This window comes from Leopardus geoffroyi, chromosome D4, assembly GCF_018350155.1.
Source record: "Leopardus geoffroyi isolate Oge1 chromosome D4, O.geoffroyi_Oge1_pat1.0, whole genome shotgun sequence".
Lineage (NCBI taxonomy): Eukaryota > Metazoa > Chordata > Mammalia > Carnivora > Felidae > Leopardus > Leopardus geoffroyi.
The window spans coordinates 82,195,272-82,214,985 of record NC_059342.1 but is presented as its reverse complement, the minus strand read 5'-3'; the positions used below and the strand labels follow the sequence as shown (position 1 = coordinate 82,214,985).

The 19,714-nt window shown below is 38.2% G+C and overlaps 1 protein-coding gene across 4 annotated transcripts in view; it reads left to right on the top strand.

Annotated features, from left to right (window-relative positions):
- RC3H2 (ring finger and CCCH-type domains 2) overlaps positions 1–19,714 on the top strand; it is a 53,074-nt gene that overhangs the window by 27,426 nt on the left and 5,934 nt on the right. Inside the window, exons 10-20 of one of the 4 annotated variants that reach the window (XM_045470258.1) lie at positions 7,605–7,913; positions 12,850–13,064; positions 13,702–14,135; positions 14,708–14,878; positions 16,939–17,055; positions 17,420–17,633; positions 17,875–17,959; positions 18,222–18,303; positions 18,390–18,524; positions 18,774–18,881; positions 18,974–19,122. In XM_045470258.1, coding sequence (XP_045326214.1) covers positions 7,605–7,913; positions 12,850–13,064; positions 13,702–14,135; positions 14,708–14,878; positions 16,939–17,055; positions 17,420–17,633; positions 17,875–17,959; positions 18,222–18,303; positions 18,390–18,524; positions 18,774–18,881; positions 18,974–19,122 — 2,019 coding nt within the window. Of the gene's footprint in view, positions 1–7,604; positions 7,914–12,849; positions 13,065–13,701; positions 14,136–14,707; positions 14,879–16,938; positions 17,086–17,419; positions 17,634–17,874; positions 17,960–18,221; positions 18,304–18,389; positions 18,525–18,773; positions 18,882–18,973; positions 19,123–19,714 lie in introns of all 4 variants that reach the window. The other 3 variants (XM_045470257.1, XM_045470260.1, XM_045470259.1) reach the window with 3 other exon arrangements.

Here is a 19,714-nt window from a genome sequence, read left to right as displayed (position 1 = left end):
AGACAAAAAGACGCTGTTTGCACCCAGTCTAAGCAGCTCTCTATACAGAGTTTTACATCAGGATGATTTTTGAGGCTCTAGGAAATCTATTGAGCTTGCCCATACCTGAAATAAAGCTTCTTAGCTAAAGTAGAAGTTTTTAGGGGACTTTCTTGGGAGTTGTTAGACTTAAAAAAGTCAGAGGAGGGGCGCCTGGGTGGCTCAGTCACTTAAGCATCCAGCTCTTGATTTCAGCTCAGGTCATGATCTCACAGTTTGTGATTCGAGCTCCCCGTTGCTTGGGACTCTCTCTCTCCATCTTTCTCTTCCCCTTCCCACTCGCATGTGCTTTCTCTGTCTCTCAAAAATAAATATTTAAAAAAAAGAAATAAAGAAAAGTTTATTTAAAAAAAAAGTCAGAAACTGTGATTTCATTGCCTTGCCACCCATGACTGGTGTCCCATCTGAAAATCCATTTTACCTCCTGTACCTTCAAGCTGGCTTTCTACTCTCCATCTCTTGTGCCTACTTTACAATTTTATTGTCTCTTGACTGAAATTATATTAGTAGTAAAAAAAAATAATAGCCAAATTAATTGGTCACATTTTTGTGTAATGCTGTTTTTAGTGTTTCACGTGTGTTTACCTAGTTTATCAATTTTAGTTCTCTACTGGCCTTTTACCTGGCATCTCCTTATGTTCAACCTATTTCATTGCTACCAAGATTTTCTCTTGCAAATAATTGTCTGATCATGTCCACGTCTGCTTTAAATTCTTAATTGGTTCCTCAGTATAGCAAAGGATCTAGTCCTAATCTAGCTTAGTAGCCTTACTCCACCTTTTGCAGTCTTTATTTTTTTAAGCTACATCTAGTTAATCACTGTTTACTACTGCACAAATGCTTGCATTCTTCTTTCCCTTGCACGTGTTTTTCCCTTTATCATATGCTTCTCTCTTTTCTGTTTGGAGAGCTCCTAGTCATACTCAGAGGTCCTCTTCCTTCTGAGGACTTCTCTGACTTCCAAGCCAGTGTTAGTTGCTTCCTTCACTGTGCTGTTGTAGTGCTCTATACATAGTCACTGTATAATGTCAGTTCTCTTGTCATATTGCAGTTATTTATTTGCACGTGTGTATTTTAACTGGACTTCATTTATCTTGTGAGTAATTCATCTTGATATTTTTTGCACATAGCAAGTGTCTGATATGTAAATTCAGTATATTTACGTTGAAAGGACAAATAATCTACAATTCATATTTCTAGCTGGCTTCACATTCTCTGTTGCTGTTTGAAAAAAGAAGAGAAAAAAACAGGATGATACAAAAGATTAAGAAAGTGAGATGTCACTATCCTGTTGGTTAAAAAATACATGTTGCTATGTATCTCTGAGCTTTTTGAGGGTGGAACCTTTGTCTTAGTTCACATAATACACCAGGAGCTCTGCAAACATTTGTTTTACTTAAATTAATTTTACTCCAGCCTGCTTTCTCTACTGTGCATTTCTCTAACCAAACTAAATGTAAATGCCCAGCAGTCTCTCCTAAAGTAAATATTTAGGTGACTGTATTTGAGAATGTAGAGTATTAGAATCCTATTTCTAAGAATTGGCTGCATTCTGGAGAATAACAGAAGCCTAGAATCAATCAGCTCAGCAAACATAAAAATGATTGCTAAGTGCTGGGTACTTTTTTGAGGTGCTTCTAGTGAGGAAAGAGGCACAGTAAACACGTAAACACAATTTCAGTTAGTGATAAAATGCTATAAAGTCTGAGGTGGAAATGAGCTTGGCAGGCTTGGGAACTAGAAGCAAGACCAGTGTGTCTGGAAGATGGAGAATGATAGGGATGACAAAAGATAAGGCTAGAGAGGCAGGCCACATCACACTGGCTTTGATGACCATGGCGAGGAATTTGGAAGACATAACAGGGTTTTATTCAAATGCAACGATGAGATTTTTTAATCTTACATATTTATTTAAGTAAGCTGTATGCCCAGCATGGGGCTGGAACTCACAACCCTGAGATTAAGAGTCTCATGCTCCACCGACTGAGCCAGTCAGGCATCCCACAACAATGAGATTTTAACTTTGTCTTAGAAATGTCACCCTAGAGTCTGCATGGCTCGAGACCAATGAAATACTATAGTGGTTCAGGTACAAGATTGGTAGCTTGGTCCTACAACTATAGTCATGGAAATGATGAAAAGCGGTCAGATTTGGGATATATATTTGACGAACTGATAGGTTGAATGTGGACTATAAAGAAAAGAATCAAGAATGACTCCAGGGTTTGGGATCTGTATAACCAAGTAGTGTTTTAACTTAGATGGGAAATGCTTTTGGAGGTAGAAAATCAGTGGTTAGTTCTTCTCTTGGCCATATGAAGTCAGAGGCTTACTCCCTGTTCACGCAACAAATATTTATTGAATACACAGTGTGCACCAGGCACTGTATTATATGCTGAAGACAGAGAGGTCATTCAGAAAGGCAAAAATCCTTGCTCTCATGGGGCTTACTTTGTTGTAGAGAAGATTGACATATAGCAAATAAATACAAAATATAATATCTGGTACTGATTGGTGCTATGAAGAAAAATAACACAAGGTGTGGAGAAAGAATGGTTGGGAAAGAGGAGATATTTTAGATGAGGTTGTCTGGGAAGGGATATCAGAGGATATGGCATGTAAGACACCTGAATGAAGTGATGGTGCACTAGAATAAAAAAGATCATTATAGGAGTGAAGTCTTTGGAAAGGCAGATATGCTTGGGACCTGGGGCACAAGTGGAGAGATTGGACCTCGTTAGAACCCCAGTGGCAGGATTGACCTGAGTTAAGAGCAGGAGCTCTTCATCTCTTTTTAGGAGGAGGATGTAGTTACAAGTCAGGAAGCTTCCTGGAATTGGTGGTGAAAGAAGTAAGTCTCCTCTGGCTTCATCTGTTTTGTCTGTCAAGTGGGAGGCAATGTCATCAGCAGTGGAGGTAGAAAGGATGTTAGAGATGAGAAAGGGAATTTAGTAGAGAAGTGTATTAGTGTATTGCTTGGCCATTTTAAATAATTGATCATAGGGGGCGCCTGGGTGGTGCAGTCGGTTAAGCGTCCGACTTCAGCCAGGTCACGATCTCGCGGTCCGGGAGTTCGAGCCCCGCGTCGGGCTCTGGGCTGATGGCTCAGAGCCTGGAGCCTGTTTCCGATTCTGTGTCTCCCTCTCTCTCTGCCCCTCCCCCGTTCATGCTCTGTCTCTCTCTGTCACAAAAATAAATAAAATAAACGTTGAAAAAAAATTAAAATAAATAATTGATCAGAATTTTGAAGAGAGTCTAGAGAGCATGATAGCATGGTTTTTCTCCACCAATGTTCAGCTGCCTGGAAGCAGGCACAGAGTAAGAGAATATGTGAAGAACTGGATTAGGGTTTTACCAGGAGTTCAACACAGGGAGTGGGCCAAGGGAGTTGAAGGTATTTATAAGAGAGGGACGAATGGTGGATAGTGGATTCTAAGCTGAGTAAGGCAGGGAGTGAGGACTTGACGGAGCTCAAAAGGTGATTTTAAAAGAATAAGGAAGTAATTGGCATTTTCAAATGTGAGGTCTGGATTTGAAGTCCAAGTCTTTAGCTGCCTAGATGCTAGGAGCCCAGTATGTACTGCTACTTGCCACATATTTTACCTCCTTTAGTTAAGGTTTTACTTCTTACAACTCCTTATCTTTTAAGGTACTTGCAATTAAAATTTTATTTTTTGCCTGCCAGAGTAATCTTAAAGGTAGCTGAGATTTGTCCTTTGAGGGTGGAAAGCAAAGAGCAGCTGGCTATTTTGTATAAGAACCTTTGAGGTGAAAAATGAAGAGCAGGTTTCAGAGAGCATGTTGAGAAAAACACAGGCCCATCCATGCCAGCAAAATGCCTTTCTAAAATATAGGTCTACTCATACCCGTCCTTCTTAAAGAAGTAATCAGTGGCCAGATCAATGAAATCAGAAGCTGGTTCTTTGAAAGAATTGACAAAAATGATAAAGACGTAGCCAGTTTGATCAGAAAGAAAAAGGAAAGGACCCAAATAAATCAAGGATAAAAGACAAGAGATCACAACCAGCACAGCAGAAATAAAAACAATACTAAGACAATATTATGAGCAATTATTTGCCAATAAAATGGGCAATCTGGAAGAAATGGACAAATTCCTAGAAACATATAAACTACCAAAACTGAAACAGGAAGAAATAGAAAATTTGAACAGACCCATAACCAGTAAAGAAATCGACTTAGTAATCAAAAGTCTTCCAAAAAACAGGAGTCCAGGGCCAGATGGCTTTCCAGGGGAATTCTACCAAACATTTAAGGAAGAGTTAACACCTATTCTCTTGAAGCTGTTCCAAAAAAAATAGAAATGGAAGGTCAAACTTCCACTCTTCACAGATGACATGATACTCTATACGGAAAACCCAAAAGATTCCACCAAAACACTGCTAGAATTGATTCATGAATTCAGCAAAGTCGCAGGATATAAAATCAATGCACAGAAATCGGTTGCATTCCTATACATCAACAATGAAGCGACAGAGAAATCAAGGAATTGATCCCATTTACAATTGTACCAATTGTATCTAGGAATAAATCTAACCAAGGAGGTGAAAAATCTATATACTGAAAACTATAGAAAGCTTATGAAAGAAATTGGAGAAGACACACACAAAAAATGGAAAAATATTCCATGCTTTTGGATAGGAAGAACAAATATTGTTAAAATGTCAATACTACCCAAACCAATGTACATAGTCAGTGCAGTACCTATCAAAATAACACCAGCATTCTTCACAGAGCTAGAACAAACAATCCTAAAATTTGTATGGAACCAGAAAAGACCCCAAATCGCCAAAGCAATATTGAAAAAGAAAAAGCAGGAGGCATTACAATCCCAGACTTCAAGCTGTGTTACAAAGCTGTAATCATTAAGACAGTATGGTACTCACACAAAAACAGACACTCAGATCAGTGGAACAGAATAGAGAACCCAGAAATGGACCCACAAACATATGGCCAACTAATCTTTGACAAAGCAGAACAGAATATCCAATGGAATAAAGACAGTCTCTTCAACAAGTGGTGCTGGGAAACCTGGATGGCGACATGCAGAAGAATGAACCTGGACCACTTTCTTACACCATACACAAAAATAAACTCAAAATGGATGAAAGACCTAAACATAAGACAGGAAGCCTTCAAAATCCTCGAGGAGAAAGCAGGCAAAAACCTCTGATCTTGGCCGCAGCAGCTTCTTTGAGCACGTCTCTGGGAGTAAGGGAAACAAAAGCAAAAATGAATTATTGGGACCTTATCAAAATGAAAAGCTTCTGCACAGCAAACGAAACAATCAGCAAAACTAAAAGTCATCCAATGGAATGGGAGAAGATATTTGCAAATGACATACCAGATAAAGGGTTAGTATCGAGAATCTATAAAGAACTTATCAAACTTAACATCCGAAAAACAATCCAGTGAAGAAATGGGCAAAAGACATGAATAGACACTTCTCCAAAGAAGATATCCAGATGGCCAACCGACACATGAAAAAATGTTCAACATCACTCATCATCAGGGAAATACAAATAAAGCCACAGTGGGATACCACCTCACACCTGTCAGAATGGCTAACAATAACTCAGGCAACAACAGATGTTGGCGAGGATGCGGAGAAAGAGGATCTCTTTTGCACTGCTGGTGGGAATGCAAACTGGTGCAGCCACTCTGGAAGACACTATGGAGGTTCCTCAAAAAATTAAAAATAGAACTATCCTACAAGCCAGCAATTGCACTACTAGGTATTTATCCAAGAGATACAGGTGTGCTGTTTCAGAGGGACATATGCACTCCAATGTTTATAGCAGTGCTATTGACAATAGCCAAAGTATGGAAAGAGCCCAAATGTCCACTGATGGATGAATGGATAAAGAAGATATGTGTGTGTGTGTGTGTGTGTGTGTGTGTGTGTGTGTGTAATGGGAGTATCACTTGGCAATCAAAAAGAATGAAATCTTGCCATTTGCAACTATGTGGATGGAACTAGAGGGTATTATGCTAAGCGAAATTAGAGAAAGAAATATCATATGACTTCACTCATGTAAGGACTTTAAGATATAGAACAGATGAACATATGGGAAGGGAAGCAAAAATAATATAAAAACAAGGAGGGGGACAAGACATAAGAGACTCTTAAATACAGAGAACAGAGGGTTACTGGAGGGGTTGTGGGAGGGGGGATGGGCTAAGTGGGTAGGGGCATTAAGGAATCTACTCCTGAAATCGTTGTTGCACTATATGCTAACTAACTTGGATGTATTTAAAAATAAATAAATTAAGCAAATAAATAAATAAACAAATAAAAAGGAAAAAAAAGTAGTCACTCTCCAGAATCTCTTAAGATGACTTATATAAACTGACCATAACCTGTTGTCTTTTTTTAACTTTGTGTTCAGTCACTTCATCCTCAGCCAGTCTGATCTGGGGACACTTCTCTTTTATTGAGCTCCACCTGCCTCTGTCAGTGTGTGTGTGTGTGTGTGTGTGTGTGTGTGTGTGTGTGTGTGTGTGTGTGTGTGAGAGAGAGAGAGAGAGAGAGAGAGAGAGAGAGAGAGAGAGAGAGAGAGAAAGAGAGAGAGGGAGAGAGAGGGAGGGAGGGAAGGAGGGAGGGAGGAGACATGCACGAGAGAGAGGGAGAGCAGGAGAGAGGGGAGATGGAGACTAGCGGGATTGAATAATGAGGTTGTTTATAGATACTGAGGGACTGAAAGGGAGACTATTGTGAAGGCATTGCTCATCACTAACACTGTTTATATTTAATTACCTTTTGTTTGATTATAACATTAATATCAGATTAATTTAGGCATATGTAATTATGGCTCCAAATGTGTGTAAACTTTTTGTTCATGTAACAGTTGTTCACCACTTTAAAGTTTTGGAACCTTGACTAGGACTACATTATAATGAAGTTTTTGTTGTACAAGTGGAAACAGATTTTCTTAAATGGAGTCCCAAGATCAAATTGCTTTATGTATTGAAAGTGTTATACCTGACCACCATAAATATAACTATGAATTCAATATCAGAAAATTCTGTTCTTAATCCAAATGCTTTTTACATTAAGCATAAACTAATCTGGTGTAGTGTTTAAGAACGAGTTTTGGTTTTATAATTTTTTTAATTTATATAATGCTCTAACATTTGGTAACAACAGAATTTTGTCAACTCTTGCATACCTTTCTTCTTCATTCTACATTCCTAAATAGATTTGGTATGGTTCCTTTCATTTTTACATAGTGTACTTTTTATTGCAATTATACAAAATTTTCAAAAGGATCTCTTCCCATTCACTCATCAGGCTTCTTTGATACATGTGTATTTTGCTTGCTACATTAATTACATGTCTACGTGTGTGTGTGTGTGTGTGTGTGTGTTTTCATGTGACATCTAACAACAGAGTTTGGTGTAGACTGTATTTGATATTTAGCTGATGAAACTTTTTTTCAAAGCTATTTCCTCCTATTTAAATCTTTTCCCGTTGTCTTTTTTTTCCCCCCTTCCAGGGTAAATTTAGTGCAATATTCACCAATATATGTTGATTGTTTTTGAAACAGGTATCGATTAAGGAACAAAAAGATCAATGCAACTGTAAGAACATTTCCTCTTCTAAATAAAGTTGGTGTAAACAACACTGTCACAACCACAGCCGGAAATGTCATTTCTGTCATAGGAAGTACTGAAACAACGGGGAAAATTGTTCCAAGTACAAATGGAATTTCAAATGCAGAAAACAGTGTTTCCCAGCTAATCCCACGTAGTACTGACAGTACTTTAAGAGCTCTGGAGACTGTGAAGAAAGTGGGGAAGGTTGGCACTAATGGTCAGAACGCAACTGGGCCTTCTGCAGAGTCTGTAACTGAAAAGTAAGTATTAGGTAAAAATGGTTACTGTGAGTTACTCAGCCTTTTGAGAAATGACTGAGTATTGTAATTTATCCTAAGGGAAAGGAACTAATCAGAATTTTTAATGCATAATCTTCACCTAGTGGAAAAAGCACTTGAATCCCCCAAAATTTGAGTTCTAGTCCTGGCTCTGCAGTTGAAAAGCTCTGTGACTTTAGAAAGTCAATTCAGCTCTGGGTTTTGTTTTCCTTGACTGTAAACTGAAGAGTTTGGACCAGAATTGGGTTTTTTCCACACTTAGATCTTTGAACTTTAAGATCGTATACAGAGGGGTACCAGAAAGGGGCTAAATAGAAACCTCAGCAAGGTGAGATTCTAAGCCTCCAGCCTCTGCTTCACTCAGAACAGTCTATTCTATATTCTTTAATGATGTGTAGTAGCTAAGAGGGGGCTCTTGGGAGGCAAACTCCCTGGGTTCAAATTCTGGCTCACTGTTTTCTAGCTGTTTGATCTTAGGCCAGTTAATCTGTCTCCCTCAATTTACTCATCCACAAAATTCATACAGTAATAGTAACTACTACACAGGTTGGTTGCACAGATTAAGTGAATCACTATTGCAGTGTGCATTGAACAGTACCTCAATATCTTGTTGTTATTATTACCAATATTTTCAGGTTTCAGCATAAGGAAGGGTTTTGGTTCTTTAAGAAAAAAGTTTTAAAACTTTCTGACCATCTGAGTTACTTACACCTCAGAAATCTCATGCTTTGGTTTTGTTTTAGGGTCTCAGTTAAATCATGTTCCGATTTTGTTGCCCCTGAATAGTCGGTCAGCATTTATTATATGCCTTCTAGGAACAAAGTATTATGCTAGTGATTTCATATAATAAACAGTGGGTAGGTAAGCAATTATATTCTTTATTTCTGCAGTTAGCATATGATAGGAGGATTTGTTTATTGGAGGATCCTTACAGTTTTCCCTGGGAGAGATTTTTAGAAATGACATGTCAGAGAACATTGTCTAGTTAGCAAATGGTATTTGAACATTCATTCTGAGCTATGTTCTTATCACACTTGAAAATACAGGACATGTATAAGATCTCTTTTCCTTTAAGAAACTTACGAGAGTATAGTTGTGGAGACAGCATTTACACAAATGAAGCAAAATTGGAATTGGATGAAAGAACGGGAATATTTTATATTGCTGGGGAAAATATGGTGGATTTCAGAAAAAGAAACAGCATAATATGGGTCAAATGTGTTGGTAATTATTTGGAATATTGAAGAGACCAGCCTTTTAGAACAGCAAGTTTATGTTAGGGACTGGTTAAAATAAGATTAGATAGGTAGGTTGCACCAGATTATGGAGACCTTATGTTACATATATGTTTAGAAAATGAGCTTTTGAAGGTTTTTGGCAAGGTAACCTAGAACTGTTTTATATCCATACGAGTGGAATGTATTCAGCCGTAAAAAAAAAAAAGTAAATACTAATACATACTACAGTCAATGTGGATGAACCTCGAAACTGTTAAGTGAAAGAAGCTAGATACAAAAGGCCATATATTACAGAGTTCTATTTATGGTAGTGTCCAGAATAGGCAAATCCAAAGAGACAGAAAGTAGATGAGTAGTTGCCAGGGGCTGTGGAGTGAATGCTAATGAGTAGAGATTTCTCTCAGGGCTGATGAAGGTGTTTCAGAATGAGGTAGTGGTGATGGTTGTTGCACAACCTTGTGAATATACCAAAACTCACTGAATTATACACCTTAAAAAGTAAATCCTAGGGGCGCCTGGGTGGCTCAGTCGGTTGAGCGTCCGACTTCGGCTTAGATCACGATCTTGCGGTCTGCGAGTTCGAGCCCCGCGTCGGGCTCTGGGCTGATGGCTCAGAGCCTGGAGCCTGCTTCCGATTTTGTATCTCCCTCTCTCTCTACCCCTCCCCCATTCATGCTGTGTCTCTCTCTGTCTCAAAAATAAATAAACGTTAAAAAAAATTAAAAAAAAAAAAAGTAAATCCTATCCCAATTTTTTTTTAATTATAGACTAAGGGAACAACTTGAAAAAATAAATAAATAATTAATTCATTCAAAAATTAGGGATCTTCTATGTGCCCAACACCAGCCAGCTGGTAGAAGTAATGAAAATGAACTAAATAATACTACTCCCTGCCTCTGAGGGTCTTACAGTGTGGTTTGGAGGCAGACGTAAACAGATATTATATAATACGTTCTGATAGGTACTATAATGGAGTTGTGTTCCAAGTGTTATTGGAACACAAAAAGTAATAATATTCTTTTTTTTTTTTTTTTTTTAATTTTTTTTTTTCAACGTTTATTTATTTTTGGGACAGAGAGAGACAGAGCATGAACGGGGGAGGGGCAGAGAGAGAGGGAGACACAGAATCGGAAACAGGCTCCAGGCTCTGAGCCATCAGCCCAGAGCCCGACGCGGGGCTCGAACTCACGGACCGCGAGATCGTGACCTGGCTGAAGTCGGACGCTTAACCGACTGCGCCACCCAGGCGCCCCAAAAAGTAATAATATTCTATAGGGAGTTATTATGAAAGACTCCCTAGAGGTGAAATGAGCCCAGGAAGACCTGAGGTAGTTCCAAAAGTCTGGATAGTTGGGAAGGAAAGATCTTATCAGGACAGGAAGCAGCCCTGGCAAAATCAGGTAGGCAGGAGAGGGGTGCTGCAAAGGAGAGCCTGGAATCCTGAGAGCCATGTAGGCTACAGCTGTAGTAATCTAGCTGTCTGTCTGGAATGTGGCTGAAGGTTAGCTTTTTCCTTAGTCTGATTTTTGTGGATAGCTTGCATGATCACGTGAGGCTATGAATCTTGTCATGGATTTTGATGCCTTTTCGCTGACAAGTCTAAAAATTTGCCATTTCTTTTTATGTTTATTTTTGAGAGAGAGAGAAAAAGTGTGAGTGGGGAAGGGATGGGTGGGGGGAGACAGTATCTGAAGGGGGCTCTGCTGACAGCAGACAGCCTGATGTGGGGGCTCAAACTCACGAACCACAAGATCATGACCTGAGCCAAAGTTGGACGTTTAACCGACTGAGCCACCCAGGTGCCCCCTAAAGTTTGCCATTTTAAAGTACTTATCCCAATTTGACAGTATATAACCTTTTGATATGGAAGGACCAGATGATCTATGTAAAGCATGTAGCATAGAGCCTGGAATGTGCTCAGTAATTGCTCGATGAGAGTTATATTACTGTTACAAGGAAATCCTAATCATTTTCCTTGTTGCCTTTATTTAAGTTCAAAGAATAAATATAGCCCTAAAATATCTTTAAACTGTAAGTCAGTAAATTTGTATCTGCTATTATTACCCACAGTTCCTTAGTTCTTTCCATTTTACACATAAAAGTAAACATCTGCTAGACTAATCTGCTGTGCTAGACTTAAAAGCAGCCCATACTTGTTTGTATTCTAGCTTTAGAAGGGCTTCTCTAGTTTGAGAAAAACCCTTTAATCTATTTGGGATGCAACATATTGAATTCCTGCATCATTAACAAGTTCTTTTTCTGGAGTCACCACATATCTAAGCTCTGCCAAAGTTTGACTTCTCAGTAGGGCATAAGAAAGACGTGGTGAGATCCTCTGGAGCTGATTGCCTGGTGACTCAACAAAGAAAATCCCTGGTTAAAAAAGATAAAAAGTTTGGTTATTTTGCATCAATTGAATGAGTAACCATATATTGGCGTTTCACTCATCCACTCTGACTATTATGTGGCAGGAACTATTTCATTTTTTCAACAGATATTTTTACTGAATGACTACTGTATGCCAGGAATTCTTCTAGATGTAACAGTTAACTTTTCTAGATGTAACTTTGGATAGACCGCAGTTAACAAAATGGACAAAAATGGCCTTTTCTCAAGGAGTTTACATTTTAATCCATCTATCTCTTAATAGAACAGTCCTTCTTTTACATGTCTGTCGTCTTTGTCCCAGAGAATTCTGGTAGACTACAGTGGGCTCTTGTACAATACAGGGATTGGGGACACTTTTGACTTCCTCAAAATGTAACTACTCATAGCCTACTAATGACCAGAGGCCTTACTGATAACATATTTTCAATTAACACATATTCTGTAGGTTGTATGTACTGTATATCGTATACTTGCTGTAAAGTTAGCTAGAGAAAAGAAAATGTCATCAATAAAATACAAGGAGGGGTGCCCTGGCTGGTTTAGTCCGCAGAGCATGGGACTCTTGATCTAGGGGATGTGAATTTGAGCCTCACGTTGGGGGTTGAGTTTACTTAAAACAACAACAACAAAAAGATATTTTAAAAAAGAAAATACATTTACAGTACTATTCATTGAAAAAAGTCTGCATATAAATGGACCCGTGCAGTTCAAACCTGTGTTGTTCAAGGGTTAACTGTAGTTATTGAACAATAAATTTAAGGGTGAACCTGTTGAATAGGACTTTTTTAAAATTTTTTTAAATGTTTATTTTTGAGAGAGAGAAAGAGAGGGACAGAGAGAGAGAGAGAATCCAAAGCAGGCTCCAGGCTCTGAGCTGTCAGCACAGAGCCTGATGCAGGGCTCAAACCCACGAGCTGTGAGATCATGACCTGAGCCAAAGTCGGACGCTTAACCGACTGAGCCACCCATGCGCCCTGAATAGAATTTTTTTTTTTTTTAATTTCCACTAGGAAAAATCTTTGTTTATACAATGAGTAAAAAGGGATTGATGGATCACATTAGTGCCTGGGCTTTGTTTGCATTCTTTTTACCCTTGCCAGAATATGAGATCTGTTACTACAATCCTGTGAATCAGCAGTGTAGGTTGGCAATGAAATTATCACTATGGAAATACCTAAATTTTCTCTATTAGTGGTTTCACTATATAATTTTATGAAAATTCCTTCCTACTGAGGAAGACAGCAGTTACAGACAGTAATTTATTCTTTGTTTTTGATAAATTATCTCTCCAGTAAAATTGGCTCTCCACCCAAGACTCCTGTAAGTAATGTAGCGGCTACCTCAGCTGGGCCTTCTAATGTTGGAACAGAGCTGAATTCTGTGCCTCCAAAATCCAGCGCATTTATAACTAGAGTACCAGTATATCCTCAGCATTCTGAAAACATTCAGTATTTTCAAGATCCAAGGACTCCGATACCCTTCGAAGTCCCACAGTACCCCCAGACAGGTAAGTAATTTTAGGCAATTCTAAGAAAAAAAAGAAACTAATATATATTGTCCTTAGATACATAAGTGAATCACTTATATCTAGAATATCTATATTAAGAAATTAATCTTTTGGACTATATAACCCTTAAGTTTTCTTCCTGCCCTAAGAATTAATGATTCTGCATGCCAATAGTTTTAAGATTCTCCTTCCTTTACGTCAAATATAGAGTCCATGGATGAGCTTCAGGGAGTTCTGTGAATCCCTTGAAATAGTTTGTGGAATGTTTGGTTTATATATACTTAACGTATAATTTTGGAAAGACAATACACAACTTATATAGATTTTGAAAGGGATTTTTACCTCTGCTCCCCCAAAGCTATGAATCAATAATGTAACTGATTACTTAATCCAAAACCTGTGGCAGTAGATGCCCTAGAAGGAAACTTACCAGCCATCTCTTAATAGCCTGTCTTGTGTTTTTGAGGAGCAGTTTAACATAGGAGTTCATATAGTAGTGTAGTGTCTAAGGCAGGAGTAACTAAGGTTCAAAGTTTATTTTCTTTTCCCACATTAAAAGCTGGTTTAGAGTTAAATCATTGTACAATGTTGGATTTTACTAAGATTACATTAAATATTCCTTTTTCTAATTTTTAAGGATACTACCCACCACCTCCAACGGTACCAGCTGGTGTGGCTCCCTGTGTTCCTCGCTTTGTGAGATCCAATAATGTTCCAGAGTCCTCCCTCCCACCTGCTTCTATGCCATATGCCGATCATTACAGTACATTTTCCCCTCGAGATCGAATGAATTCTTCTCCTTACCAACCTCCTCCTCCGCAGCCGTATGGACCAGTTCCGCCAGTACCTTCTGGAATGTATGCTCCTGTGTACGACAGCAGGCGCATCTGGCGCCCACCTATGTACCAACGAGATGACATTATTAGAAGTAATTCTTTACCTCCAATGGATGTGATGCACTCGTCTGTTTATCAGACGTCTTTGCGGGAAAGATATAACTCATTAGATGGGTACTATTCAGTGGCTTGCCAGCCACCAAGTGAGCCAAGGACAAGTGTGCCTTTACCAAGGGTAAGTGACAGTGGAAATAGGACTGCTACTGTAGTGTAGTGGGTAAAGAGCCCACTGTCAGACTTGGTGTCCTACCACCCAGGTATGGGTTTCTAGCTCCTCCAGTTAGAAATTGTGTGACTTACAGAAGTTACTATATGTTCTGTACATCAGGTTTTTCATGTTTGGTGGCAATAATGGTACCTACCTCATAAGGCTGTTGTGAGGATTAAATCAGAAAAACAAAGCCCTTGGAACTGGACCTGATACATATTAATGCTCAATAAATGTTATGCTTGGATAGGAAACTGATGGGAAGGTATAGAGAAATCTCCAAAATACAAGGACAGGGCCTATTTTCAATATCCCCACATAGATACAAATGACTTCTCTAAACCAGAAAACTGAGTGCTCACTTGACTAAACATTAATCCTTTCATTTAAATGTGTGGAGAATAGGCTAAGGTGACTTCCCTGCTGTATTTTTTTGTCCCAACAATATAATAAACTGTTTACGTTATTTCCACAGGAAATAGACAAGTTTATTTACTGCTCCCTAGATGATTAAGATTGTTTCTTTTATCCCCCCTTAGGAACCTTGTGGTCATTTGAAGACCAGTTGCGAGGAGCAGATAAGAAGAAAGCCAGAGCAGTGGGCACAGTACCACACTCAGAAAGCACCTCTTGTCTCTTCAACTCTTCCTGTGGCAACACAGTCACCAACACCACCTTCTCCTCTATTCAGTGTAGACTTTCGCACTGATGTAAGAAAGGTCTTCATCACTTGATGTTGCAAGGATAGGTCAAACACCCGACTTCAGAGCACTCTTTCCAACCAGGGTTAGCTGTGTTGGGTATTTTGCAGCGGTTTAGTGTGAAGTTGAGTCACGTAGTTCAGTGAACATTGAGTTTGTGAGAAGCACTACAGTTAGGCATTGTGAGACTCTGAAGACCATTAAGTTTTTAATGGTCTTAAGACCTGTTCCACCAAGAATTGAAAGTCTCTCCAGCAGTATAGTTGTCATTATTTTTCTGTTTTTTTAGTAATAAGATTTATATCTACCATTTATTGAGCACCTACTTGTGCCAGGCACTGTACTAAGCATTTGCATAATGCTATTTTATTTAATTCTCACAAAAATCTTAGGGGGCAGGTATTAAATCTATGTTTTTTAGAAATCCTACTCAGAGAAATTAAGTAATTTGCCCAAAGTAATAAATTCAGCTTGTAAGTAGCTGGGATTTGAATCCTGATCTAGCAGGAGCATTTCTTCCTTACTTCACAGGAGTTGCAGAAATGCCTGTGGTTTTATTCATGCAGTTTTGCATCACTGTTAATTATTCTTGTTGTTACAAAACAAATTTTGTATCAGGATCATTTCAGTGTACCTTGTTGTTTTCAGTACTTTTATATATACGACAAACCATTATTTTTTTAATTCCTCTAATTTGATTTATTTCCCATTCTTTTGGGCTCTAATATCTAAAACTTTTAAAAATTTTATTATGAAGAGTGCCTGGATGGCTCAGTCAGTTAAGTGTCCAACTCTTGATTTCGCTCAGGTCATGGTCTCATGGTCGTGAGATTGAGCCCCGTGTCAGGCTCCGTGCTGGGCATGGAGCCTGCTTAGGATTCTCTCTCACTCTCTCTCTCTCCCCCTCCCCTGCTTGCATGCTCACTCTCAAAAAAAAAAAATAAATAAATAAAATTAATTATGAAAAACTTCAAGCATATACAAAAGTAGAATAGTATAATAAACCCCACGTACCCATCACCCCCTGTTACCTACTCTTCAGTCTCTCATTTGTACCCCCTCTTCCCACTGGATTATTTTGAAGTAACTCAGATAACATTTTTTCATCCATAAATATTTCAATAAACCACTGAATTCTTAAACTAGATCTAAATTTCTCATCGAACTGAGACTTCTTCAAAGCAACTAAACATCTTGACAACAGAGTGATAGAGTTGCCACTTGCTTGATAGAAAAATGTATTTGCATTTTTTTATACTATGCTTTAAGAAATAATGATTCCCCTGGGGAGCCTGGCTGGCTCAATTGGTAGAACATGTGATTCTTGATCTCAGGGTCATGAGTTCAAGCCCCACATTGGGTGTAGTGTTTACTTAAAAAAAAAAAAAAAAAAAAATTTCCCTGAGACTCAGATCTGCTATTTGCTAGTAATATGACTTGTAATATGTAACTTAACTATTTTGGCATCAGCTTTCTATATCTGTATAATCAGTAAACTAGATTTAATGATTATGACAACTTTAGTATTCTGATCCTGTAATAATTTGGACAGTCCTTTTAAAATTTGTCCACTTTTTCTTCTAGTTCCAGACAGCCTTCTTTGAGTTCATTTTTTAAATTTGATCCTGCATGGTTTATCAGTTATATTCCCATATTTACACGATGGTCTTTTCCCAGAATCGTAAACTATTCTAGGACACGGACCACAGTGTGTGTGTGTTTTGCCTTTTTCCATTTTTTTAGAGTGCTTCATACCATGTTAGAGACATGCTGCAAATATTTGTTGATTTGGTGTTTGATAGGGGTTCCTTATGAGTACCGAAAGAGCAAAATAAAAAGAGAAGTCATTCTATTTTCTATAGTAAATAATGTAAATACAAATAGTATAATTATTACTTGTTACATATGACAGTATTTTTATATTAATTATTGAGAGTTTTTATATTATTTGTTCATTATGAAGTCCTATATATTCTATAATAGTTACTTTGTATTAGTTACAAGTTTGTAAGTTTAACAGTTTTGTACTAATTGACTATGCCTTTTTTTTTTTTTTTTTTTTTAATCAGTTCTCTGAGAGTGTGAGTGGTACAAAGTTTGAAGAAGATCATCTTTCTCATTATTCTCCTTGGTCTTGTGGCACCATAGGCTCCTGTATAAATGCCATCGATTCAGAGCCCAGAGATGTAATTGCTAATTCAAATGCTGTATTAATGGTATGATTTGGGGGAGTAGGGGGGATATCATGCATGTTGACTCAAGTTTTAGAATGATTGAATGCTTTCATCTTCATATTGTTTGTTGCTATATAACTCATCTGTAAGCAGCTGAGTTATATTTAGGTAAGTCTGAAATAAATTACATTTAATGCTTAAATTATTTGAGCTAGTTTGGTGGTTTAAAATGGATGTTGGATTATCACTAAGATGTACTGCTAGTGTTAAATTTACCAGAAAATTTGATTACATGTCTTTTGAAAGCATGTACCTGTATTATTAGCTGAAGTAATTGATAACAATCCTTTTAATTGATTTTCTTTGGTTTATGCAGGACCTGGACAGTGGAGATGTTAAGAGAAGAGTGCATTTATTTGAAACTCAGAGAAGGACAAAAGAAGAAGACCCAATAATTCCATTTAGTGATGGACCTATCATCTCAAAATGGGGTGCAATTTCCAGATCTTCACGTACAGGTTACCATACCACGGATCCTGTCCAGGCCACTGCTTCCCAAGGAAGTGCCACTAAGCCTATCAGTGTATCAGGTAATCCCCTTAACTAGTATCTCACTTGCTGTATTCTAACACTGTGCTTTTTAATCCTCACTTTGTGAGGTACAGCACATTTCCCTCTATTTAACAGTCACAGGAGCTCAGAATTAAATGGTTTAGCCAGAAGAACATGGCTGGTTGGATAAAATATGGATCTTTTTTAAAAAGTGTATGTTCACATTTACATATTGATATTTCACTTTTCTGATCATTGTTTCTTTCTACCTTTCTGTAGATTATGTTCCTTATGTCAATGCTGTTGATTCAAGGTGGAGTTCGTATGGTAACGAGGCCACGTCATCAGCACACTATATTGAACGGTAATGTTACTCTTACTTCTTTTGGATTCTCTATTTTCAGACTTGTGTGTATCCTCAGAGTATAGATCCTAACCCCGATTATTCATGAAGCGTACTTTAATGATTTTAGCTGAATAACAAGATTTCTGAGAAAACGTTTAAATGATGACTGAAACTTTCAGGGTTGATTAATTACAGAAAACGTATTTGGTATATGGCCATTACTGCTTTAGTTGCTTCAACTCTTTCAGTTTTATAACTGTAAACATATTTCTCTTTAAAGGGACAGATTCATTGTTACTGATTTATCTGGTCATCGAAAGCATTCCAGTACTGGAGACCTTTTGAGCATTGAACTTCAGCAGGTAGTCTCTGTGTCCCTCAGCTTTAAATTCTTAAAATAAAATGGCAGTTGAAAGCTAACTTTACCTTTGTTTTTTTTCCCCTATAGGCCAAGAGTAACTCATTGCTTCTTCAGAGGGAGGCCAATGCACTGGCCATGCAGCAGAAGTGGAATTCCCTGGATGAAGGCCGCCACCTTACCTTAAATCTTCTAAGCAAGGAAATTGAACTGAGAAATGGAGAGGTAAAAAAACTGAACCTCTCAGCTTCATGCTTAATGTATTTGCTGTTTGGTGCTGCTGTGTGTTAGTTTATGCCATTACCTAGTGTATGTTAGCATTCCTTTTTCTGGTGGATGATTGTTTTTCAAACTCAGAATAGAAATAAAATTGCAGTACCATCTTTTATTTCAATCATTGAGATTCTTACTTTAATCTAAAAGGGGGGCCCCAGCTTCCCCAGGTATAAAATCAGCATTTTTTCTTTATTACAGAGTGATTATACAGAAGATGCAAGCGATACTAAGCCTGATAGGGATATTGAGTTAGAGCTTTCGGCACTTGATACTGATGAACCTGATGGACAAGGTGAACAAATTGAAGTAAGTACCACAATTAGATATTTAGGAAGCTTTATTCAGTTGGAAACTATAAAATACTTTCGTACTGAAGGATTAACATTTTATTTTCTTAGGAGATCCTGGACATACAGCTGGGTATCAGTTCTCAAAACGATCAGTTGCTGAATGGAACAGCAGTGGAAAATGGGCATCCAGTCCAACAGCACCAAAAGGAGCCACTGGAGCAGAAGAGACAGAGTTTAGGTGAAGACCATGTGATTCTGTGAGTGTTAGACAGATAACTCATAACCAGTGGACATAGGTTGTGAATATTTAAATAAAATAAATGCAGTGTTACCTGCAATTTTGGCTCTCTCCTGTGAGGCAAAGACCTTATGTAATAGGGCAGTGATGGGGTCAGTCTGAATTTTTAGGAGAGAAGAGGTAAACTTGAACAAAATAGTCCATTTTTAAGTAGCCTGAGACCTGCTTTTTTTGTGGATAAAAGTTTGTCCTCGTGCTCCAGCATCAGGTTAATACTTCCTCAGTCTGGTAGGCACACTTCTAGACTACACAATGGAGAATTAAAATCTAGATGAAGGGTTTCCCTCTTAAAAAAATCATGTTAAGGTATTCTTAGATTTAGGGGCACCTAGATAGCTCAGTTGGTTAAGCGTCCGACTTCAGCTCCAGTCACAATCTTGCGGTTCGTGAGTTTGAGCTCCACATCGGGCTCTGTGCTGACAGTTCAGAGCCTGGAGCCTGCTTTGGATTCTGTGTTTTCCCCTCTGTCTCTCTGCCCCTCCTCTGCTCACGCTCTGTCTCTCTCTCAATAATAAATGAACATTAAAAAACATTTTTTTTAATTAAAGATA